The sequence below is a fragment of the Chelonia mydas genome, chromosome 13 (genome assembly GCF_015237465.2).
Source record: "Chelonia mydas isolate rCheMyd1 chromosome 13, rCheMyd1.pri.v2, whole genome shotgun sequence".
Classification (NCBI taxonomy): Eukaryota; Metazoa; Chordata; order Testudines; family Cheloniidae; genus Chelonia; species Chelonia mydas.
The window spans coordinates 31,655,090-31,680,678 of NC_051253.2; the positions used below are offsets into that span (position 1 = coordinate 31,655,090).

At 44.7% G+C, this 25,589-nt stretch overlaps 1 protein-coding gene and 1 long non-coding RNA gene across 3 annotated transcripts in view; both read right to left on the reverse strand.

The window, feature by feature from the left end:
- Nucleotides 1-13,716, reverse strand: part of LOC119567940 — a 43,434-nt gene extending 29,718 nt beyond the window's left edge. The window contains exons 1-2 of one of the 2 annotated variants that reach the window (XR_006285497.1): nt 13,078-13,661; nt 4,612-4,681 (exon numbers count right to left, since the gene is read on the reverse strand). This is a non-coding gene — a long non-coding RNA (uncharacterized LOC119567940). Of the gene's footprint in view, nt 1-4,611; nt 4,682-13,077 lie in introns of both variants that reach the window. The other variant, XR_005227881.2, reaches the window with a different exon arrangement.
- Nucleotides 13,717-18,603: 4,887 nt separating this feature from the next.
- On the reverse strand, nt 18,604-23,033 carry GDF5 (growth differentiation factor 5). The gene is made up of 2 exons (XM_007053922.3): nt 22,095-23,033; nt 18,604-20,393 (listed from the first exon to the last, which is right to left on the reverse strand). The coding sequence occupies exons 1-2, from the start codon at nt 22,726-22,728 to the stop codon at nt 19,525-19,527; spliced, it is 1,503 nt and encodes a 500-aa protein (XP_007053984.1). The 5' UTR covers nt 22,729-23,033; the 3' UTR covers nt 18,604-19,524.
- Between the last annotated feature and the right edge of the window lie 2,556 nt (nt 23,034-25,589).

The window sequence follows — 25,589 nt, forward strand, 5'->3', positions numbered from 1 at the left end:
AGAAAGCTGGCTAGATCATCAGGCTCAATGTGTAGTGATCAATGGCTCAATGTCCAGTTGGCAGCCAGTGTCAAGTGGAGTGCCCCAGGGGTCAGTCCTGGGGCTGGTTTTGTTCAACATTTTCATTAATGACCTGCATGATGGGATGGATTGCACCCTCAGCAAGTTTGCGGATGACACTAAGCTGGGGGAAGAGGTACATATGCTGGAGGGTAGGGAGAGAGTCCAGAGTGACCTATACAAAGTGGAGGATTGGGCCAAAAGAAATCCGATGAGGTTCAACAAGGACAAGTGCAGAGTCCTGCACTGCTACAGGCTGGGGACCGACTGGCTAAGTGGCAGTTCTGCAGAAAAGGATCTGGGGATTACAGTGGATGAGAAGCTGGATATGAGTCAACAGTGTGCCCTTGTTGCCAAGAAGGCTAAGGGCATATTGGGTTGCATCAGTAAGAGTATTGCCAGCAGATGGAGGGAAGTGATTATTCCCTTCTATTCGGCACTGGTGAGGCCACATCTGGAGTATTGTGTCCTGTTTTGGGCCCCCCGCTACAGAAAGGATGCGGACAAACAGGAGAGAGTCCAGCAGAGGGCAATGAAAATGATTAGGGGGCTGGGGCACATAACTTATGAGGAGAGGCTGAGGGAACTGGACTTATTTAGAATACAGAAGAGAAGAGTGAGGGGGGATTTGATAGCAGCCTTCAACTACCTGAACAGGGGTTCCAAAGAGGATGGAGCTAGACTGTTCTCAGTGGTGGCAGATGACAGAAGAAGGAGCAATGGTCTCAAGTTGCAGTGGGGGAGGTCTAGGTTGGATATTAGGAAAAACTATTTCACTAGGAGGGTGGTGAAGCACTGGAATGGGTTACCTAGGGAGGTGGTGGAATCTCCATCCTTGGAGGTTTTTAAGGCCCGGCTTGACAAAGCCCTGGCTGTGATGATTTAGTTGGGGTTGGTGATGCTTTGAGCAGGGTGTTGGACTAGATGACCTCCTGAGGTCTCTTCCAACCCTAATCTGCTATGATTCTATGATTGTTTTGAGACAGGAAGAACAGAAGCTCCTGATCTACCTTCTCAAGACCATCCAGTATTATATAGATTTTATGTTCTCTCAGTCATCTCTTTGTACAGTAAACAATCCCAATCTTTTCAGCTTCTTCATAGGTCTGTGGGTCTGTTGAATTTGATACACTCTGGAGCAACAATATGAAACGGTTCTTTTTGTAGTCACAACAACCAGTCTTTTGAATCAGAAATCTTCGTGAACAAGATGCATTTGTTATAGAAAATAGCTATGTCTGCAGATGCAAAGCAACTATCAGAGGCCACAGGTCTTGAACACTGTTCTACAGGAAGCATAGGTCTAACCTGCTACCCAGTGTCCTGTTAATAGTTGCCAGAATAGAAGCTGAACCCTGAGAGAGGACTCCAGTCTTGGACTCTGATTGGCAAAATGCTGGGGGTCCTGACTGGTTCATAACTTCTATAAAAACCCAGTACAGGAACAGGAAGTTGTCTATGCAACTGGGATTTCCCTGCTTTAGGCTGCTTCTGATCTGGTAACCTGACCCTTCCTGTCTTCAGACTCCTGGTTTGCCCTCTGCCCTGCCTTAGACTCTGATCTCCCAGTATCTGACCCAGCCTGATTCCCAGCTCCTGCTCTAACCACCGGGTCAAACTGCCCACGCCCTGGGTATGACACCAACAGGCTTCCACAAAGCTCTAGCACCATCTTTGTCTCATTCATTTATCAGGAACCAGCCCTTGTCTGAAACTCTATAAAGCCCAGAGAGATCTAGCAGTTGAATAATACATTGAAAGTAAACGTATAATTCCAGAGGGGGAGAGAGAATGGAAGGTGGGCAGTTCTTAGCCAGGCACCCTGTCTCTTTCCTTGCCACCCTGTGGATTTGACTCTTAATGTGGGAACAGGGTGATTCAGGGACTCATGTGCTGGATTCATAAGGTCTGGAGGAGGGATGGCAGATTGTCAACATGTGGACGGGCCTGGTGGTAGGATGGCTTTTAGATGCACATGTGCTTGTCAGCCTGTTGTAGGGTTGCCAGGTGTCTGGTTTTCGACCAGAAAGTCTGGAAAGACACTAAAAGTCCATTTACCAGAGTAACCGCAATCAGCCTCCCCGCCAAGAGGGCGGGAAGACCAGCAGCTGTTCAGCTGCGGACAGAGAGCCTCAGAGATCTGGGCCTCTTGCAGCCTGGGGTGGTGGCTCTGGTTGAGGAGGGGGCAGGCCCGGGGCTGGGGAGGGGAGCGCTTGCAGGTTCACACTAGCACTGCAAGCAGAGTGGGTGAGGGGAGGGCAAGCTCTGAGCACGCCAGAGAGGCCATGGAAAGGAAGGGGGCAGCCCGCTACCTGCGGGGTGCGGATGTCAGGAGAGGGGCCATTCGGAGAGCAGCCCCAGTACTGCTCCGTTTGCCCCCCGCTGGCTGCAGAGGGGCCTGGGCTCGATGCACCAAGCGGGGCCGCTTCCCCTGAAGGGCTGGGCTGGGCTGCCAATCCCGGCTCCATGCATGGCGCAATCACTGCTCAGGTAGGAGCCCAGCTGCTCCCCGGCGCCACTCCCTGGGAACTCGGGCACCCGCTCGCTCTGGGCAGCAGAAGTTGTCAGGCTCCGGTGCTTTCCAGACAGCTCGCCCTAGCCGGAGCAGAGATAGCCTGGGAATGGGGTCTCCAAGAGCCCCTCACTGTGGGGTGCAGAGGAACCAAGAGCAAAGTCTCATTAAACTCTTCGGGAGAAGCAGGGAGACCCCGGATCCAATATTTCCATGTAAGTTTTCTGGAGCCAGCCAGCATGAGCGGGTCACAGCTGCCAGGGGCGGGGGGGTGGCTACAAACAATGGGGCAAGTTCCTCAGATGGAAGCAAGCAGCCCTCTGCCCCAGTTTCACGGACTCAGATGGGCAGGGGACACCTGGGCATGTTTGGGACCATCTCTGGCCTCAGTGTTGAGGGCCTGGAGGAGCTGGGGGAGGGGAGCTGAGAGTCAGGACTCCTGAGTTCTCTCCCTGGCTCTGGGAGGGGTGTGGGTGGTAGGGGTTACAGCAGGGGGGGCTGGTAGCCAGGACTCCTGGGTTCCATTTTCTGCTCTGGGAGGGGAGTGGGGGCTAATGGGTTAGAACACGGGGCTGGAACTCAGGGCTCCTGAGCTCTATTCGTGGCTCAGAGAGGAGAATGGTGTTTTGTGGTTAGAGTGGGGTGCCTGGGAGCCAGGACTCCTGGGTTCTATCCCTGGGCCCTGGCTCTGGGAGGGGAGTGGGGGCTAAAGCTTAGAGCAGTAAGGGCTGGAAGCCAGGACTCTTGGGTTCTATTCCCAGCTCCTCCACAGACTTGTGTGACTTGAGTGAGTGGCTTATGGAGAGAGCCTCCCCCTACCCACAGGTAACTGGTGGGGTGGGGAGAGTGCTGTCATCCCTGGACTGGGTGCAGGGAGCCGGGGGAGTGAATGGAGGGTAGCACCCGGGGGGAGGGGTCTCAGGGGGAGGGGGCAGAGCAGGGGTGTCCAGTTTTCAGAACTTGGAAAGTTGGCAACTCCCTGTTGTCAATGTCACCAGCTCCTGTAGACAGCAGCTTCACCCAGGGCACCAGAGTCTGCAGGCCTTTCAAAATCTGGGACATGACATTTTGTGTCGTACCAAAAGGGACATCTGCACAGGCCTGACAAACTAGGACATTTTCAGGTTCCTAGAGACAGAAGGTCACCCCATTATTATTGTTGATCATTTTGCTGGACAGCTGAGTCACAGGAAGGTGAATCTTTTCCATTAGTACTTTGCAGTAATAGATTTCAGCAAATAGTTGCTCTCCTAACACAGTCTGTCAGTTGATGCTGCTTATCCAGTCTCCTCCTCCTCCTTTTCGGATAGCTCTTTGGTCAAGGTATAGGTTCTGTCTGAGCCCAGTGTCTGGGAGCTTTGCCCTTGATCAGCTCACCCCTTATCACTGCAGTTAGTATGATTCTTATATAGGGTTTCAGGGGACAAGGGGACAATTCCACCAGACAAAATGATAAATGCATAAATGAACTTTAGATAATTTCTAAAATAAATAGGCTCTTGTAAGCACCTAGCAAAGGGCATTTACTGTAGATAATTGTCTTCCAAAAATAAATTCAGATTTCCCTCTTTATTAGAAGTTGTTGAGAAGCAGTGAAATCTGGTGTAATTTTGTGTCTGTCTTTTAAAAATACCATTTTACTACCCAACAGCAACAGTAATTCATAAAATAACATGTGATTGACCATGACTACGGATTTTTTGTTTGGTTTGTACATTCTTATTAGGCTTGGCTAAGATGTTGTAAAAGCAGTATCTTTTAACACCTTTTATTATACAAGGGTCAAGGGGTTTTTATGTTTCTTAAAGACAGCTTCAAATAGCCTACATAGCAGGTTACTGCATCTTTCATATGGCTGCTGTATAAACAAGCACGTTTTACACAGGAAATGACATAACCATGTAAAAGTGTACATGGAGTATAGGCACATATTCAAACACTAATGGGAATGCATTGTTTTAAATGGCATACTTTTATGTTTACCTATTAGCTTAGTACCCATATTTTAGCCAAATACAACAAAATTCAGCTTTACATACCTGTCTTATAGTGTTCTGTTTATTTGAAATTTGGACCTTTACAAAGACTCTCCAGGGATAGATAATGACCCTAAAAAGAAAATACAAATGAGGCATTCTCAGTGAAAGTGAAACCTGCTGTCATAAACATGGAAAGTTGAATTTTTAACCTGTATTATTTTATCACTCATGTTTCTGCATGCTTTTACCGTTGGGCTGCGAGTGCCAGTTCACCCACAGAAAGTGGGGCCGTTGACAGTACCAATAATTAGGGGTGCCAGCGGCCTTGCACACTGTATTAGAATTACCAGTAGAAGAAACAGTGTGGAGTTTTTGTGATTCCAAGGGCCTCTGCTTTTTTTCTGTCTTTCTCCATGTGCGTCATTCCCACATTGGTGCCCTAGAGCTGACCCTCTGCATTCAGAAAGGAAGTTGGCTGAATGAAGTCCACCTGGACTGTATTTTTGAGTTTTTCTGTGATAATTATTATTTGTAGTAGTTAGAGAGAGGGCCACTGTTAATGGTACTTTTGAGCCTGGAATATGTCTGTTTCTGTTCTAGCTCCAAATATCTCAAACTGCACATTTTTATGAGAAACCCTGGCAAGATTTACAATTGTGAACAGAAATATACTAAAAATGTTATGAAATTCAAAAAAGATTTAATGGACAACTCACTTTGGAAGTGGTTCTACTTTGCTCCCAAAACTTTAGACATATAAGGAATACAGGAATTACCTTCAGAAAAGCAGATAATACTGCAGACTTCAATGATCCATAACCATTCAGAAAATATCTGATAATCAATTATGGAGACTTAGACCTGCTCCAGATACCCCTTTATGGCAGATACAATACATCAGTAAAAAGTCTATATGATAGTATATATTCTACACCACCACCACTGAGGCCATTCAACAGTCCAAAGCGTGTTCCCAAATAAAAATTAAGGATGAGTCATTTAAGGGAAAAATCATCATAAGGATGTTCTCCTTATTCCCCAAAACAGCATTGCAAATCAAGGAAGTGCAGAGTTGAAGTTAGACTTAAAATAAAACCTTTACTCTGCCCTTTAGTGATGCCATGCAATTAACATACAAAGATAATAAATGCATTTTAGCATTTGTAGTCCCAGATTAGATTAAGCTTATTTTTAAAGACATAGTAGGGTTTTTCTTTCTTTATGGTCTCATTCTATGGCTGAGTTAAGATTGTTTGGGTGCCTAAAATGACTTTTCCATACCTTAACATATTTGTATGTCTTTTATCTTTAACCTTAACTCTGAATTCCCTAGGTTTGTAATGCTTGGTTTTGGGATAATTATAACATTCCTGTAATGATTTTACCCTTAAAATACTGATATGTATTCTCAAGCTTAAGTCCTGTTTAGCATAGATTTTATCTGTATGTTTTTAAATTATGTTCCTTGTACATTTTTTTAATGATTGAAAATTTCATATATGAAATGAAAAATCCAATAAGTTACCTATGAAGTAGCAACCTTAAATACTTTTATATTAACTTTTACAGCCAGATACACCGGTACATTCTGGCCATTTTACACCTTTCTGGAACAGCACAAAGCAGTCAGAGGTTCTGGCCAGATTTCCAGATTCTAGAGCTCTCAATAAATGGGAGTAAGGCTACAGTCTACTAATAGCTAAGGTGCCCTCTTCCAAAATAGCCACCACCTCACTGTGGGAGTGAAACCAATCTGCCCTCAGGGAAGAAAGAGGTTGACTATGCTGTCAGGGGCTACCATCTTTCCTGAGAGCAGCTTGACTTCATTCCCATTTGCAAATAAATTGGAAACAGTGGCCATTTTGAAGAAGGCATCCTTGCTAAGGGCAGTTTCATTCATATTGAGAATAATGGGAGATGGCAGCCATTTTGCAAGAGGATAGTTCTTCATGGAATTTTCTGTAGAACACCATTCTTCAGAAAAAGAAACTTTCATTTGTGAAGAATAGTGGCAAAAATGACCATTAATCCTAACATATCGTTGACCCTTTTTGACCCAAGCAGCTACTGAAAGTTTTGGGGCCCTGGTGATGTTCCAGCTGGAAGCAGGAATTGATGGAGTCTGGTACTTAATTTGATGCAGTTTTGTTTCTTTACACAGAATGTACAAAGCCCCGTGTCACTGAATACAGAAGGAATCAAATAGTAGGAAACAGCTTCTTTTGTTCTCAGCACCAAGAGCAGTCTTTTCAGCCTCCTCCTTTCATGCAAAAACCTCTCCTCAGGTTTCTTCCAGGGTCAGCCTCTGTGCTTTCAGCTGCTGCTTTAGTCTGTTTCCCACTTTTCTGTTCTGCCTCTCCGTCCCTTGACACCTACCCTAAACAATGCTCAGCCAAAAGCTCCAGGGCAGGTTCACACACTTTTGTTTTAGGTGGGGGCTTAACTCAGCCCATAACAAGGTTCCCCCCAACTCATAGCAACACCTCAGCTTTACTCATGGTCCTGATGAGGCCTAAAATGGTGACAACCACTAACCCAACCCAGACAGAAAGGAAAAGAAATAGTTTCACAAATGTAAAGGGATACAAGGTTAACTATTGACATATATACAGGGTCTTTCTGTTAAGATGTTTTCATATCACCAACCCAAAAGAACTTTATTTCTACCCAAATCTCGTTGGGGCTTTTCTCTCACTGGATTTCCATCCAGTGTGCTCCTGAGGTGCATCTATTATTTCTGAGGAAATTGCTGGCTGGCTCAGACCCTGCCCATTTTGTTCTAATGGGGAAAACACCTCTGGACCAACTTTTGCAGCCTCAACTTCCACAGATACTTTCTCAGGCCATGTCTACATATACAGTGCTGCAGCTGCCCCGATACAGCTGCGCCACTGCAGCACGTCTGGTGAAGACGCTTTATGCTGACAGGAGAGAACTCCCCCGCTGGCGTAAAAAACCCAGCCCTGCGAGCCGCAGAAGCTATGTCAGTGCGAGAAGCTCTCCCGCTGACAGCGCTGTGCACACTAGTGCTTATATCGGTGTAACTGATGTCGCTCAGGGGGGTGGTTTATTCATTTTGCCGAGATAGGCGGTAGTGTAGACATAACCTCAGATTCAGGGGCAGTCAAACTGAAATTCTGTCCCCCTGATATCTTTACAAATGGTCCTTATGGATAATGTTGGGTTTAACCCTGGGATCCCACTGTATCCTATCCTTCATTTCTTTGTGTCCGTACTGTATAGGGTCCCTCCCAAGGTTTATGCAGTTTAGGGCTCCTATCCTCTTTCATCTAAGACTGTGAGACCAGTCCAGGTGCCCTCTTTTAAAAGTTCCCCCATATGACTATCCAGACTTTTCATTTTGTCAGAGGCTGGCCTCAAATTTTCCCTAGCATTTCTTTTGGTTCAGTTTCTGCCATTGGCGACCCCACATGAGAGCTCTCCTGCTGCAGGCCACAGCATGACACACAACTGCCTCAGCTTCCCTCCTTCAGAATCCCCAGGAATAGTTCACAGAGCCTTTCTGAGGGCAAACAGCCCTGGTGGGGTTCATTTATTACAAGAGTCCCATGCACATAAATATCACAAAAGTCCCACAACTTTTGTCTAAAATCTACTCCTGGGAGAATTTGGCACCAAAAAATCTAAAATTCTGCATATTTTGTCAAAATAATGCAATATAATCACACCGGTTTCACTTATTTTGGTAATTTATTTAAACTACCATAAAGAAAAAAATAATCACAATAACTGTTCAGCATGTCCTAAATACATGAAAGTTAAGTGACAAATACTTGGTAACCAATACCCTGCATACCAGTTGTAATCCTGGATTTTCATTTAAATTACATCACTTTTATTTTGGTGTTTGGTGTTCTGTAAAGTAGAAGGTCGCTTTAAATTGCTCAGACTTTCACACATGAAAGTCAGACAGTTTTGCTAATCATTTCCTGCATTTCTTTTAAATGGATAAGTAAAATAGATCTTGAGCTGTCATCTAACCCCATGGAGCCTCTCTGGCACAGGAAAAAAAGCGAGAAAGCACACAGCCCTTCCTAGCTGAGGAGTCCGTTACTGTCATTTACAATAAGGCCCTTTACACCAGCACTCTGGCAAGGTAAAAGAGCCTTAAATGACTAAGAATGGGAACAATTAATTAACAATGTGAACATCTGAAGAAGTGGTGTTTTACCCACAAAAGCTTATGCCCTAATAAATCTGTTAGTCTTTAAGGTGCCACCAGACTCCTTGTTGTTTTAATGGGAACATTAGCAGCCTGCCTGCTTAGCTGATACATTTCTGCTCTGCCTCAGGGACAGAGCCTGCTTCACAAAGTCCTACCCCTCCAACTCCGGGATGCAGCAACAGCGAGCGAGAGGGACGGAGTGAGTCTCTCTCACCCGTTCGCACGCAGGCACCCGCCCAGCCACAGCCCCTTAACGTCTCTCCAGGGACGCACACACGCATACCCAGCCTCCCTCATCCCCCCGACGGTGATTTGCTCTCTGCTGCTGGCTGCTCCCAGCAGACATGCCCGGGCCTGGGGTGTGTGTTCCCCACAGATTTCTTGGCTCCCCCATTTTTCTGTGGGGGAGCCAAGAAATCTGTGGAAGGTATGAATTCTGCGCCCCCACAGGGGCGCAGAGTTCCCCTAGGAGTAAAAAATCCCCAAGCATAGTCCCACAAGTACATGTAACATGCATCCCTGCCATCCCTCCCCATGGCCCAATCCTCCAGCACAGTCCTGGCTTCCCTCACTATGCTCTGGCTCTCCAGCACAGTCCTCTCCTGTCCTTTTACCAGCATAGCCTCTGCAGCTCTTCCAGCTGGAATACAACCCAGCTCTTCCTAGGGGGAACCTCCACAGCCTCTCTGCTGGGGCTATCCTTGCTAGGGGAGCATCCTTCACTCCCTCTGGCCCTCTCACAACTCCTCTAGATCCAGCTCTCCGGCCCTGGAGATGTCAATAGGTAAGCTCCTCCACTGCTCCCCGGCCTTCAGCCTTTGGTGCCAGCTCTCCAGCTTAGTGCCAGCAGGCAGCTCTCTCTAGATGCTCTCTGCCTTCAGCCTTCTTCCAGATCCCATACATACAGTCTCATGGCCAATTCCTCCCTCTTTCCAAGGAGGGCCTGCACAGAGTTATCTGCTCTCTACAGCTTTCCCCAGAGACCCTCACCAATCTCCTGATTGATTCTCACCGGGACTCTCTGAGTCTCCCTCTTACTCGGTCCCTCTTCTCTATAGAACCCAGGTGCCTTGATCTTTTGGGTATGTCTACACAGCACTTTGGAGCAAGCATCATAAGAGTGGCCATACGGGGTCAGAGCAATGGTCCATCTAGCCCAGTATCCTGTCTTCTGACAGTCGCCAATGGCAGGTGCTTCAAATGAACAGAACAGGCAATCATTGAGTGACCCACCCCCTGTCGTCCAGTCCCAGCTTCTGGCACTCAAAAGTTTAGGGACACCCAGAGCAGGGAGTTGCATCCCTGACCATCTTGGCTAGATAGGTCTATCCTCCATGAACTTATCTAATTCTTTTTCGAACCCAATTATAGTTTTGGCCTTCACAACCTCCCTGGCAAAGAGTTCCACAGGTTGGCTGCGCATTGTGTGAAGAAGAACTTCCTTTTGTTTGTTTTAAACCTGCTGCCTATTCATTTCATTGGGTGATCCCTGGTTCTTATGTTAGGTGAAGGTAAATTACATGTCCTTATTCACTGTCTCCAAACCCGTCACGATTTTATAGACCTCTCTCATAGCCCCCCTTAGTCATCTCTTTTCCAAGCTGAACAGTCCCAGTCTTTTAAAACTCTCCTCACATGGAAGCTGCTCCAGACCTTTAATAATTTTTTTTGCCCTTTTCTGTACCTTTCCCAATTCTAATATATCTATTTTCAGATGGGGGACCAGATCTGTATGCAGCATTCAGGGTGTGGGCCTACCATGGGTTTATCTAGAGGCATTATGATATTTTCTGTCTTGTTATCTATCCTTTTCCTAATGGTTCCTAACATCCGGTTAGCGTTTTTGACGGCCGCTGCACGTTGAGCAGATGTTTTCAGAGAACTATCCACCATGTCTCCAAGATCTTTCATCAGTGGTGACAGCTAATTTAGACCCCATTCTTTTGTATGTATGAAAAGATCAGGCTAGCAGGACTTGTGCTGGCTCTCTAAAAGTAGTATTATATGCAGTGCTTTGAAGCTGCAGCTCAGGCTCTGAAGCCCACCTCCCTCCCTAGGCTTCCGAGCCCCAGCTCCAGCCTGAGCTGCAATTTCAGAGCACTGTCTGTACAGCTATTTTTGGAGCATGAGGTGTGAGCGTGAACCCCACTAGCCTGAATTTGTTGATCCAGGCTGGGCGACTCACTCCAAAATGCTGTGTAGACATGCCTTTATAGCCCCTGGGAGCTGATTCGCCCTCTTAATTGGCCACCAGTTCTGGCACAGAGGAGCTGGACCTGCTTCATTTACAGGGGCCAGCCACCCTGTGGCAGTTTCAAATTGGCCAGCTTGAGCTTATCACAGACCATTCGTAAATGTGTTACTTCCTGCTCAAATGTTTTAGCATGTACCAGGATATCCTGTAGGCATAACTGCCAGGTTGAGCGGGATATGCCGTGTAATACCCTCTCCATTACTCTCTCAAATGCATCTTGTGCATTGCGCAAGCCAAAAGCCAGCACTTTAAATTACCACAGGCCTTGTCCTGCTGTAACAGCAGTTTTTCTCTGTCTTTTGGATCCACTTCCACTTGCCAATGCCCACTTCTAAGATCCAGTGTGGAAAACCAGACTGAACCTGCTACAGCTGCTAGGCTACCATCTATTTGTGAAACCAGATAAGAGTCCTTTAAACTGACTTCATCTGATTTTCTATAGTCCTGGTGCTGCTGTCTCTGGTGCTGCTGTCCTTTTTCTTAACCAGAACTTTGGGTAAGGCCCAAGGGCGGTTTGAAGGCTCAGTTATGCCTTCCGGATACATTTCTTCGAGGATTTATCATGCTTCTTTCCTTTTTCCTATGGGTAGCTAATGGGGTGGCTGTTTAATGGGTCAGTTCCTGCAGTATCAACTTTTGTTCAACCAGGGGAGTACAATCTATATCTTTGTTGGACTAGGAGAACAACTCCTGATTCCTAACCAGAAAGTCTCTTCGACTTAGTGCTGCTGTTCCCCATTTTAAGTGTACAGCACTGCGCTGGAACAAGTCCCATAGAAACTCTTGTTGTTTTCTTCTATCTCAGCATTTACCAGAACCACTGGCTGGCTTCGCAACTCTGCAGACCCTTTTTTCACTGTTTGCTCTTTATCAGAAACATTCAGCAAACAAGCAGGGATCAGTTCTTGTTTCAGCTCCACAAGAGCTTTAGCAACTAAAGTTATGTCTACACTGCAACTAAAGACCCACAGTTGGCCTGTGTTAGCTAACTTGGGCTCACGTGACTCGCGCTAAGGGGCCATTTAATCGAGATGTAGACATTCCAGCTTGGGAGGCCGCCTGAGCTCTGGCACCCTCCCACCTCTCAGATCCTAGAGCCTAGGCTCTAGCCCAAGCCCGAACATCTACACCACAGTTAAACAGCCCCTTAGCCCAAGCCCCACAAGCCCGAGTGAGCTGGCACGGGCCAGCTGCAGATTTTTAACTGCAGTGTAGACATATTCTCAGATTCCCCCAAGACCCTGGGTCTCAGCAGAGATTCTAAATACTCCCCATCTTTCTGTTGCTGGAAACCTTCCATAGCATGTAGCTGTTATAATGATTTCTGCCTCCAGAGGAAGGGCAGTTCGTTCACTGTAAACCAATTGCCTATAAACCATTTGTCTCACCTGGGCCATATCCTTAAAGGCAATTTCCAGACTGAATTTGTAAGACACCTTTCCTGGCATTGATTACACAGTTATTAGCCATAATGAAATCTAAGCCAATTATTCGCTTATCCACTACTTCATCCACCCAGACCTCTTGCTCGAATTTTGGAGGTCCAATTTTCGGATATGTGGCCTTGCCCTATTCATTACCTCTGTTTCAGACCAATTAGGCAGGTCAGTTTGGGATCCCCTATTCCCTAGCCTTTTTAGCAAGTCTGGTCTAATAACTGTTATGTATGAGTTGATGTCAATTATCCCTATACATAGCACAGGTCCTATTACACACATAATAGCCAAACTCCCATGATTGTTGTTGAACTGCCCATATTTAAACATAAGCTGTGGGGCTCATCTTTGTACCCCGAAGTTTTGCCCCTTGAGTCTGATGTCCCTCCATTTCCCAAACTGGGAGAGAGGCTTTCACTAGGTACTTGCTACAGTACATCTTGGCCTGCCTCAAATTTATAACAATCCTTCTTTTTGTGGTGAATGTTGTCACAGTACCAGCACTTTGCTTTCCTTTCATTTTTGCATTCTTGCCACTTTCCTTTGTTTTACAAACCAACTTTATCATTGTTCCAATCACGCAGTAGGGCTGTGAACAAGATTAGAATCCCCCCTTTCATCATGCGCATTAGAAATAGAGTTGTACTTACAGGGCTCGTGGTGATCAGCTTCTCCATCACTAGCAGCTGCTTCCTCTTATGAACGGCTGCAAGAAAAGACTCAAGTTCTGTAGCAAATTGCACAGCCTCTCAGAATGTCTTTGGCCTCCTTTTACTGTTCTTGATCTGAAAGCCCAAGTCCAGCTGAGGATCTATAAATTAGTCCATTGCCCATCTCTCCTGAAAGGCCTTGGTGGTATCTGGAGACGCTAGGAACACAAGTCTCCAGAGGTCCTCTGCTAGTTCAAGTGAGGCTTCTTCTTTCCTTCTCCTTCTAGCACTTGACTGTGCCCAGGCCAGTTCAGATTGATGGCTAGCTCCAAACCACATGTTCAGGGCCAGGGCCGGCTCCAGGCACCAGCGAAGGAAGTAGGTGCCTGGGGCGGCCAATAGAAAGGGGCAGCTCTCTGTCCGTGATTGGGGCGGCTCTCTGTCCGTGATTGGGGTGGCATGTCCGAGTCTTCGGCGGCAATTCGGTGGCGGGTCCTTCACTCCCTCTCTCCCTCTTCTGCGGCAATTCAGCTGCGGGTCCTGCTTCTTTTTTTTTCTTTGCCGATTAGGGTGGCAAAAAAGCTGGAGCCAGCCCTGTTCAGGGCTAGTACCAGGTCTGAATATTTTAGTCTCTTTTCTGGTGGTAAGTTCTGCAGCACCGTCAGAGCTGAGTCACCCCTCTGACCACTAGTAACCTCCCTTTCTGCCCATCTTCCCAGCCATTGATTTGAGCTGTAATGTTTAACTGAGCCAAATAAGCCTCCCAGGGAATTTTCCCTCAAAGATTTGCATCACTGGAGCTCAGAGAGCTTGACCTCTCCCCTCTTGGCCTCTATGCGTTACAAACAGGGTAGAAAACTATTGTAAATGTCTGGTCTGACCCAGGCCTGTGTCTGATTCAATTCCTCATCCAGGTGGCTGCTTTCCACTGTGATCTGTGACCTTTTGATTTCCTTCTGGAGTTGAATTTTCAGCACCTTAAGTCCATGGCGCAGCTCATCTCTGTTAGAATATTCCAAGCTATTTCATCGAAGAACCTCTGGTCTATGGCAGTCAGGTTGTTGGTTAGTTCTTTGATCTGTCTTGCCATTCCAGCCTGAAAGCTTTGCAGCTTGGCTTCCCAACCTGTCTGGACACTTTGCAGTAGTTGCTCCAAAAGAGATTTGACCTCCACTTGCAAGTCAATCCTCAGCCCTTTCTGAGAATCCTCCAGATGCTGCTTTAGTTCCTTTATGAAGCCTTTGAGTCCTGTTTTAAGTCTTGCTTTAATCCCTTTTGGCCATCTTTGATTTCTACAAGCATTCCATCATTTGTTCCATCTTGATTCAGCAGGAGTACCAGCTCCCCATTTCTCTCCTTGTAAACTGGATTTCAACCCTCAAAGCACCAATGTTGATCCTCTCTGACCCCAGCAGCTTGTCAAAGTTTTGGGGCTCTGGGTACGTTCCAGCTGAAAGTAGAAATTGATCAAGTCTGGTATTTTCTTTCATGTAGTTTTGTTTATTTACAATGAATGTACAAAGTCCCGTGTCACTGAATGCAGAAGGAATCAAAGAGCAGAAACAGCTTCTTTTGTTCAACAGCACGAAGAGATCTCTTTTCAGTGTGCTCGTCTCGTGCAATAACCTCTCCTCAGGTTGTTTCGAGGGTCATCCTCTGTGCTTTCAGCTGCTCCTTTAGGCTCAGCTGTCTCTCTCTCTCTTTGGGCTTGTCTACACTACCCGCCGGATTGGCGGACAGCGATCGATCCGGGGTGGGGGGGTTTCGATTTATCGCGTCTGGTATAGACATGATAAATCAACTGCTGAGCACTCTCCTGTAGACTCCGGTACTCCACCAGAAGGAGGAGCACAAGCGGAGTCGACGGGAGAGTGTCAGCTGTCGACTTACCGCAGTGAAGACAACGTGGTAAGTAGATCTAAGTACATTGACTTCAGCTACGCTATTCACGTAGCTGAAGTTGCATATCTTAGATCGACCCCACGTGGTAGTGTAGACAAGCCCTTTGTCTTTCTCAGTTTTCCTGTTCTGCCTTCTCCCCTACACGCACAACTACCAAAACAATACTGAGCCAAAAGATCCAGGGCAGGTTCACACACTCCTTTTGTCTTAGGTGGGGATTTTAACTCAATCCATAACAAGGTTCCATCCAGCTCATAACAATATTTCTTCAAAAGTAGCCTCCCCACAAGATTTCTCTGAATTTTAACTGTATGGGAAGTCTGTAATTAAATTACTGATATCATTTGGGACAGAGAAAATGTTGAATGGAGGGTGCTAAATTTCTCAAAGAGCTCATTGTTAATTAACTTTAACTTGTAAAATAACTCATGGATTTACTTGTAAATTCTCAGAAAACTCACTCTGTTCCCCAAGAGAAATTGTTGTAAATTTGGGGAGAGTTGCTTTAATTGTAAAATTCATCTCAATCTTAACTATGGAACCTCACCTGATGCTTCCTTAATGCCAGCTGAGTCCAGTAGATACTGTTCGCGAGCTTACAGACTTCTCAACAGCACGACAGTAGAAGAGAGATATGGTAACAGGAGGTGTGGCAGCAAGAAATCATAGAATCATAGAAGTGTAGGACTGGAAGGGACCTCGAGAGGTCATCTAGTCCAGTCACCTGCACTCAAGGCAGGACTAAGTAATAACTAGACCATTCCTGACAGGTGTTTGTCTAACCTATTCTTAAAAACCTCCAGTAATGGAGATTCCACAACCTTCCTAGGCAATTTGTTTCTGTGCTTAACCACCCTGACAGGAAGTTTTTCCTAACGTCCAACCTAAACTTCCCTTGCTGCAATGTAAGCCCATTGTTTCTGGTTCTATCCTCCTTGTAACAACCTTTTATGTACTTGAAAACTGTTACCAGGTCCCTTCTCAGTCTTCTCTTCTCCAGACTAAACAAAACCACTTTTTTCAATCTTCCCCCACAGGTCATGTTTTCTAGACCTTCAATTATTTTTGTTGCTCTTCTCTGGACTTTCTCCAATTTGCCCTCAACTTTCCTGAAATGCGACACCCAGAACTGGACACAATACTCCAGCTGAGGCCTTATCAGCATGGAGTAGAACGGAAGAATTACTTCTTGTGTCTTGCTTACAACACTCCTGCAAATACATCCCAGAACGATGTTTGCTTTTTTTGCAATCGTGTTACACTGTTGACTTATATTTAGCTTGTGATTCACGATGACCCCCCAGATCCCTTTCTGCAGTACTCCTTCCTAGGTAGTCGTTTCCCATTTTGTATGTGTGCAACTGATTATTCCTTCCTGAGTGGAGTAGTTTGCATTTGTCCTGATTGAATTTCGTCCTATTTACTTCAGATCATTTCTCCAGTTTGTCGAGATCATTTTGAATTTTAATCCTACCCTCCAGAGGCTTTGCAACCCCTCCCAGCTTAGAGTCGCCTGCAAACTTTATAAATGTACTCTCTATGCCATTATCTGTCGTGCGCAGAGGTATGGGGCAGTATGCAGAATGGTGGCAGGAGGCATGACAGGAGAATGCTGCCGTAGGAGGCACAGCATTAAGAAGTATGGCGGTAAGAATGACAGCAGCAGGCTTGGCGGAAAGAGATGGAATCAGGAAGAATTGTAGTAGGGCTATAGCATAACAAAGAGATCATCCATGTCTCTCTCCTGTTGTCATGCTTCCAGCCATCATGTCTTCTGCTGCCATGCTCCCGGGTATAATGTTCCTTCTTCTTGCCTTCTTCTGATGCAGCATTTGTGACAAAAGTACATGCGGGGCAGACACTTTTCACAAAGCGTGTGGCAGTGTGGGATCAGGCAGTGAAAGTCGGTAATAACTGGACATGTGAGCAGGAGCCTGAAATCTATGATCCTTGGAATTCTTGGCAAATCTCTTTGTAATTTCACCTAAAAGTTCCAGCTTTGTAGTGAAAGGTAGGGCTTGTCTACACTACCTGCCGGTACTCCTCCAGAACGAGAAGTGCAAGCGGAGTCGACGGGAGAGCGCCAGCTGTTGACTTACCGCAGTGAAGACACCGCGGTAAGTAGATCTAAGTACATTGACTTCAGCTAGGCTATTCACGTAGCTGAAGTTGCGTATCTTAGATCGACTCCGCGCGGTAGTGTAGACAAGCCCGTAGTGATGAGTGAAGCTCAGAGGTTTATTCTGAAGAGGTTCCCAGCAGTTGTTTATCCAAATTATCTGCATTAGAATCTGTGAGATGAAATTAAGAAAGGGGGAAATTAAGCCGTATTTTCCCTACAAATGGCTGCAGAGAGCAGTCTTCCACTGACTGGGAAGACAAGCTGGTCTTGCTCATGTCTGAAGTACATGCCTCTGTGGTTCTTAGAGCTACATAATTGGGCTGCAAATCTCCTCAGGGTGGTTTTTGCTGTGGTACTGAGTTCCTTCTGCCTCCTGCCCTGTCCCAGGCTTCAAGAGCTACCAACAACCTCAATCAAACAGAATAAGAAACTTCACTGAATTTTTCTAACTTTAGGAAAGGTTGTGCTGGTTTCAGTCCAAGGGATGGGGAATGTTTGGAGTTTTTTTAGACAAACCAAAGTACGCATCAGTACAAAAAATCCTTATGTACGTTCAGCGAGTCTGTTTACACAGCATACACAGAACAATGGCATTTTTCCTTTTCTAATAGCTACTTGAATATATAGCACTTGTGTGTTGGCGATAGCCATGAGGCAGATTTCAGAACTATGGGATAAACTGCAGAGCTATGCATGTTTAACTATCTCACCTGCTCACTGATCTATCTTCCCAGGATTTATTCTAATACAGTATTACAAAGCCCTGAGCAGCTTCAGGCAGCCATCACTTTAAAATGTATATCAACCTGCTGTCGAGTGATGCTTCCCCCTTTAGTCCCCAAATGTGGAAGTCTCATCTCCCCCAGCCCTGTAAAAAAAAAAAAAAATCACACTGGCACAAGGCCCAGGATGGGTCATATTCAGTCCTGCAGGTAGAAGCTTTATACCATTGGAAAGGGATCGTACATTGGGAAGTTACCTACAATAGTTCTTCTAGATCTAAAAATATAATTGCCAGATTCTCCATTATGATCAGGCACCTTTGAGTTGCACAGTCAGCACAACGGAGCTGGACTCTCGCTGTGTCTCGCCAGAGGGGCGGCACCCCTCTGCCATAAAGCCAGCAGAAGTCAGCTTCTGTGCCAAGTGCCCCGTCCCACTGCAGAGCATGGGGCGAGGTGGACAGAGTGGGGCTCTTCTCCACTCCGTTGACCCACAGTGGAGGCATTAAAAAAAATAGTCCCAAGACAAATTCATACCTTAAAATATTTCTACAACAGATGCAGCATGCACAAAATACAGTGCAGTAAAGGTTAATGGCACTCATTTGCAATCACCACTCTCATCCCAGACTCAGCTACTAAACCCTTTACTCTACTATCATGCATTCTCGTAGTAAATATTTCTTCTGATACTTCCACGGTGAACAAGTGCAACTGGAGGCGATCAAAGGTAGGCACACAAAGATGGTATCGATACGAGTAGCACCCTTACTGACAGCTCCCTTTCCATTGTATTTATTGTACAGGATTCAAAACAAAGGATGTTAGTAACATTATAATTGTGCAGATGAAGAGAGCTGGCTACACCACAGCACTGTGTCAATAATTTATTACATTTTATGCTGTTATTGAGTAATTTTACTACGAGCACTTGAGAACAGCTTGAACCTTATACAGAGTAATACAACTTGCAACATACCAGTGGATAGAGTGAATAGTTAAGAAAGAGGTGAAGCTTGGAACAAAACATACATTGAAACAAATATGCTTCTGCATTTATCTAGCTCCATGTACAATCAAATACTAAATCAACACATTATATTTAATGATTTTTTTTCATATACACATAATTTTAAGAGCTAATTGGAAAAGTTCATCTTACAGTGTAACTATTTACACCAAACTCTGAGTGTTTAGGGACATTGCTTTCTCTTACAGACATTAGTATTCTCTTCAAACGTTTCCTAATGGACATGGTGAGGAAGATATTGGAAGTGGGACTCAGACTTGTCTTAAGAACAACATTTAAAGGAACAGTAATGTTTTTTTAGAGGTGTATATGCAGCTTATTAACTTTACATTTAACAATATCCTTAGGGATTAAAACAGCAGAGCTTTTTGTGGTATGGAATTTAATTTCCTTGGAAGTGATCTTTAGTGAGAACAATTCTCTTGTGATTACGGAATTCTTTACTCAAAGCCCCATTCTGGGCTAAGTTTGGAGGGTGACAGCATTGAACTACTGCTAAAATGTGTCTACCACTAAGAGACATACAGACACGGTGAGAGTTTAGCAGATTGTTTCTTATTACCATTGTTAAACCATAAGTGTGCTAGGGATAAGAGGATTAGTTACTCTTGTTTGAGAAGAGGTTCTTGTCAATTATCTTTGTTAATGTGTTAATGGGAGGGATTGTGCTGCTACCTACAACCACATGACTCCACTACCATGTCTTCATATTGTTTGTAGACCACGTTATTTGCAGAGTCTATAAAGAGAATGCTAATCGGACTCAGTCTGGTCGGAACACAGCAAGTCGGAGGAGTAGATTCTGGGTCCATTGAGTTCATTAGCGTTTGGATAACTGCGTGATTGGTGGGTTCCAAATGAGATCGAAGAGGAAATTCACAAAGCCCTTCACAGTGATAAGCTTCATATTCCAGAGGGGCTATTATCCAGTCGTCCCAGCCCATGTCCTTAAAATTCACATGGAGAGCTTTTTTACTACACCTTGCCTTCAGGTTCTTGTTGGGCCTCTTCCCTTGCCTCGTTGCTAGAGGAGCTCTTCTCTTCCTCCGCTGATTGAACAAGTATTCATAAACAGTTTTGTCATCTTGGCCTGATCTCGCCTTGATTTCATTAAAAAACAGGTCCCTTTTTTTTGTCCTCCCAAATACCAAGAAGAGAGCCTTTTCATTGACCTGCCTCCCTGTTCTATTTAATCCCATACTCCTCAGATCAATAGCTCTCCCCCTATCAAAAGCTTCGAGTTCGAAACACAAGTTAACTGAGTTTTTAAAATTCCTAAAAAGTTTCCAAATGTCAAATACTTCCCATTTTGGTGTATCTGCAGTGCTGACAGTGCGAGAGTCCAGGAGAGTTGCTGCTTGTCTGTTTGTGGGGCAACTGAACAATTTCACTTGGGAAGTTTTCCCAAGAGAATGAGGCTTCCAGGTCTCAGAGGGCTTTTTCCTTAATATCCGCAGCTCTGCCCCCAACAAACCATCTTTTTCTAATGCACTGATGTCAAAAATATATTTTTGTTTTCTTATGGCTGGAGCTCGGTCATCTAAAACAAAACAAAAACCGCAGACACTTTTAAGTTCATTGTAAACAAGAATGAGTATTAGCTCTAAAATTCCTCCTGTTACTTCTGAAGTTTGCTCACAAACTCACAAGATCACTCGCTATTAGCCCACAGTCTTGGAAGTCATAATAAAGAGCCTTTTAACCAACACGGAGACAGTCATAAAAACCTGCTCTGAGCTGAGACTCAGAGGAGCTTAATGACTCAGTAGTGAAATGGCATTCTGAACTCTTCTTGTTTCAGCCAAAGAAATGTCATCTCACCTGTGTGTGTTTTCTGGCCCCAAAGTATCAATTAGCCAACTGGCAGAGATTTCTCCTTCAAGTGTGAGCCATCGCAGTGCATAGCCACCACTTACATTCTTGACATAGGACTGAAGTGGGGCTTAAGTGGTGCCTGGACCTCATACTGGCCCCCTGTACAGGGGTGAATTTCACCAATAGACAGTACAATGGTGAATTTGTCCTTTAAAACCCAAATCCTCCAGGAACTGCCAGGCACCAGGACAACTGCTTTATTAACTACACAAGGCTCAACTTATTCTGATGGAGCAAAAAAATATAACCCCAGAACCACTGTTTCATTTGCCTGGTAAGGTTGATAAGAAGCATTGTTAAGAAACATGGCTATTTAAATTCAGCATGTTACATTGATGTTGCCTTCCAAAGGAAAATCAAGAATTTCATCTGGAATGCAGCTCTGCTGAACAGCATCCCATTTCTCTACAGCAGCCAAATTGTGATCATTAACTGCCCTCGGTGTCCCCGTTCTGGACTGGATTGTCAGGTGCCAGCCTCACCATTGCTCTCTCATCCATAGCAGTCCCAGGAGCTGCTCTCCATGGGCACCATCCATGCTCACTGAAACCCCTGAAAAAACACACCCTAATGTTATGGAGAGCAGCATTGGGCTCGAATTGCCCTACTTCAGCAGTCAGGTGAACACCTGATCTGTGACACTGCCCATCTCACCAATAAGAAGCTACGTGATGAACAGGAAATGAAGCCTCTTCATTTATTGGAGGAAGGGGTGCACTAGGCTAGCTCAATTTTCTCAAAATTTTCCACAATCAGAAACTTGTGCCACAGAGTCTCAGGTCTCTCCTTGAAGAGGCCAGCATTTTCACAAAGAAGCTCTTTGTTTTGCTCCTGGAAAAGCACAGAAATAGCACTGTCTTTACAGCGCCATATGCCGGTAGACATATGGCTAACAAGAAATAAAATGGTATTTTACCAACTACTGTAGTTTAAGTATGAAAAAAGCCCCCGAGTCATATTTTCAAAGGTGTTTAGGCACCTAAACATGCAGATAGGCAGCCAGTGGGTTTTCAAAACCACCTAGGCATCTAACAGCCATTTATTTCAATAGGAGTTAGGTGCCCCAGTGCTTTTGAAAATCCCACTAGGCACCTATCTGCATCTTTAGGCATCAAAAAGCCTTTGAAAATCTGTCCCTAAATGTTTTGCTTAGCTAGCATACAAATATTATGCCCTGCTGCCAGAAGAATCTTCGAAGCTTAAACGGAAAAGACAAAAACTGCCTATAAGTTACATGATTCTGATTACATTCGAATCAGTCAAGCTATTTTCTTTCGATAATGATCATTATTTTTCAATTAACAATATATGCAGACATGCATCACACACACACACACACTCATAAATGCAGTAGCTCCTTTCTTACCTTGTCCTTTATCTATAAAGCTTGTTATTGTATTGGCAAGTCCAGTCTCCAGTTTTACACTTCCATTAATGCCTTTTCTTTCTGCATCCGAGAGAGTCCTGTAGAGGGAGAGCATGTATTCATGTGGCGTTATAGGGGGATGTTTGAAAGTCTCTTTAGGTTCCCTTTGTGTTACAGGCTCTTTAGTCTTTTTGGTTTTGTAAGAACTGGCATCAGTATTGCCTGTGCCAGTTTTTCTGAGCGAGGCTTTGCTGCCAAGGTTCTGCACCTTTGGGGTCACTGTCCTTACTCCAGATTGTCTGTTTGGGGACTGCCCTACCTTTGTGTCTGTGGTCCCTTCTCTAGAGAGACTCTTCTTTGATTCATTATTCTTTGCCAAGAGAGCTCCAGCTTGAACAGTATTGCTTTTAGCTCTAGCCTTTAAGGTCCCAGTACTATATCCATGGTTTCCAGTCCTAAAGGTACCTGCCCTTGGCGAGGGATTTGTCTCTTTTCCTTCTGCTTTTAACAATCCTAACTTGGATCCTGGATTACTCTGACCTGCTTCGGAATTACTCAACACTACAGAAACTAAAACCAGGTAAAACCAAGTCAAGTGCCAAAGCAATAAAGTGAGAAAGTGCAAGATTTTCATCCTCTGGTCTTCCTTTGAATGCCACTAAAGAAAAAATCAGAAAAGGTTCCTCCAGTTTGGCATAAGAAAACATGAAAGAAATTAAAAACTGAAGTCAGCAGGAATAGTTTTCTTTTAAGTTTAAAACACTTTAAATCTGTTTGTTTAACATTTGTATCCAGTCCCATAGTGGAAATGCTCATTTATTCAGATCTAATCTTCTCCTGGCCTCAGTTAGCAGCTAAAAAGAACTTGTTCTTGAAAAGAGAAGGTTTACCACCCCTTTTTCTTCTGTAAAACTGACTGAAAGCTTGAAGGAGTCTTGTTTAAATCTGAGGGGTTTTTTTTCCAAGAAGGAAGAATGGCGTAATGCTGCCTCTGTGTTACAAGTTTCTTTTTCTTTTTTTTTTTTTTAAGTTTTGAATCCTTTCCAGTGAAAATATTTCACACACAGAGACCTGCAGGTGCTTAGAAATTTTTTACAAACCTGAACTCAGGAATTGGAAACGGAATTCCAACAAAAACCTATTTAATTACTCTCTGATGTCATGCTGTCTAAACTAATTTAACTGCGATATATTTCTTTTAAAAAAATCTTCTTTACCCTTTCCATTAGCATGAGTCATACTCTGCTTCATGTGAAACAACTCTGTAGGATCAAAACTCCAGAGGATGCCTTTTAAAGTGGCAATACGACCTTTACATTAGCCTTAGATGAACTTCACATTCAAACAGAACAAAGTACAAAACTAACGGTATGAATCTTGTACAGAAGCTGTTGGAATAAATACATTCAAATATCTTATGATTCATAAGACAAATTTCAAACAGTTCTGGACTTGGAATCTTTTCCTGATAATTGCAACAGTGAAGTTGCTTTTTTGTTTGGCTAACTGAAGGACTTTGCTAATAAAGTCATACACATCCATTCACACAAAGAACATATTTTGAAGGCATTTATCGTTACACTTTTAGAAAATAAAGTTAATTTCAGTTTGATGCAAACACTTGAACAAATGAACTGAAGCCTCATGAAATACAGAAGGACTGTGTCCCTGTTTTGTAGACAGCATTTTCATGCCTCTCCAGATTTCCCCATTTCTGTAATCTGTTCCTGACTGTAGAACTTACCTATCAGTTCTGATTATGTCCAGAATTAAGCAGCAGTGTCCCCTGCAGGAAAATAGAGTTTCTGTCAACCTAAGGCATGGAGGGAGCCAGAGAGACAGGATTCTAAAACTCCCAGTCACAGGCTTGGTTTACACTAGCAAGTTATGCTGGTATAACTAAATCACTCAGGGGTGTGGAAAACCCCCTGAGCCACACAGTTATACTGACTTAACCTCCAGTGTAGACAGCGTTATGTCGATGGAAGAAGGCCTCCTGTTGGCGTAGGTAGCTGTGACACCCTGTATCTCTGGGGAACACCCTGCACCCCCATGTTCATCCTTATAATATGATTGTATGGTATCCAATGCAAAGTTTGTCATACTGGGTGTCTTTAGAAGGCTTATAGAATCATAGAATATCAGGGTTGGAAGGGACCTCAGGAGGTCATCTAGTCCAACCCCCTGCTCAAAGCAGGATCAATCACCCCAATTTTTGGCCCAGATCCCTACAATGGCCCCCTCAAGGATTGAACTCACAACTCTGGGTTCAGCAGGCCAATGCTCAAACCACTGAGCTATCCCTCCCACCTTCAATGATGCACTGAGCATTGTTGTTACAGTAATGTTATAGTAATGTTATAGGTTGTAATTTCACGTATATAGTTATGAGGTTGAAAACGTATCCTCCTGGCTTAAAACAAGCCCAGACAAATCTCTCCAGGAACAGAGGGGCAGTTCACACCTCATTGGGGCATGTATGGGACAAACCCAGCCCAACCTCACAGGAACAAAGGACACTGGCCTAAGCAGCAACAAAGGATCTGTTGGACTCTCGAGTGAGTCACCCCCCTTCCCTTGGCCAGTCAGGGACTACGATGAGGTAATGCTCATATGACCCTGAAGGGTGGAGGGGCAAAGCCAAGAGGAAAGAAAGAACATGATAAAAAGGAGAGATGTTTGCCATGCTCTTCCTCTCTCTTCCACCTCCATCTACAGACACCACCACCAAGCGACTGAAGCACTGATCAAAGGGGAGAGCCTGGCTGAAGGGCAACCATCCAGCCTGTGGTGAGAAGCATCTTAGTTTGTAAGGGCACTGAAAGTGTTAAGATCAGCTTAGAATGCATTTTGCTTTTATTTCATTTGACCAAATCTGACTTGTGCTTTGACTTATAATCACTTAAAATCTAGCTTTTGTAGTTAATACATTTGCTTATTTATTCTACCTGAAGCAGTGCATTTGGTTTGAAGCATGTCAGAGACTCCCCTTGGGATAACAAGCCTGCTACATATCCATTTCTTTGTTAAATTGATGAACGCATATAAGCTTGCAGTGTCCAGCAGGCATAACTGGACACTGCAAGACGGAGGTTCCTAGGGTTGTGTCTGGGACTGGAGATATTGGCTAGTGTCATTTGGTTGCACAATCCAAGCAGCTGACATGCCAGAGGCTGTGTGTGAACAGCCTAGGAGTGGGGGTTCTCACAGCAGAGCAGGGTAAGGCTGGCTCCCAGAGTCGAGGATTGGAGTGATCTGGCAGATCACCGGTCCAGATAACACCAGGTGAACATCACAGTAGCATCTTCACTGAGCACTACGGTAGCGCAGCTGCAGCACTGTTTAAGTGTAGACAAGGCCTCGTTCTTTAAATGGCTTCATGTAAATGTGATCTTTTACTAAATAGTGAAATGCATACCTTTAAAGACCCATCCTTAAAACCCCACAGAAATAACACATAATCAAGGTGTTGGTACTTAGAAATGAGAACTGTCC

What these genes read in the sequence shown, in the direction of transcription:
- GDF5 (XM_007053922.3), bottom strand. Translation starts at nt 22,728, where the DNA reads ATGAAAATCTTGCACTTTCTCACTTTATTGCTTTGGCACTTGACTTGG. An exon ending in CTTTATAGATAAAGGACAAG is followed by an intron (nt 20,394 to 22,094) that starts GTAAGAAAGGAG and finishes GTTTTGTTTTAG; the next exon opens with ATGACCGAGCTCCAGCCATA.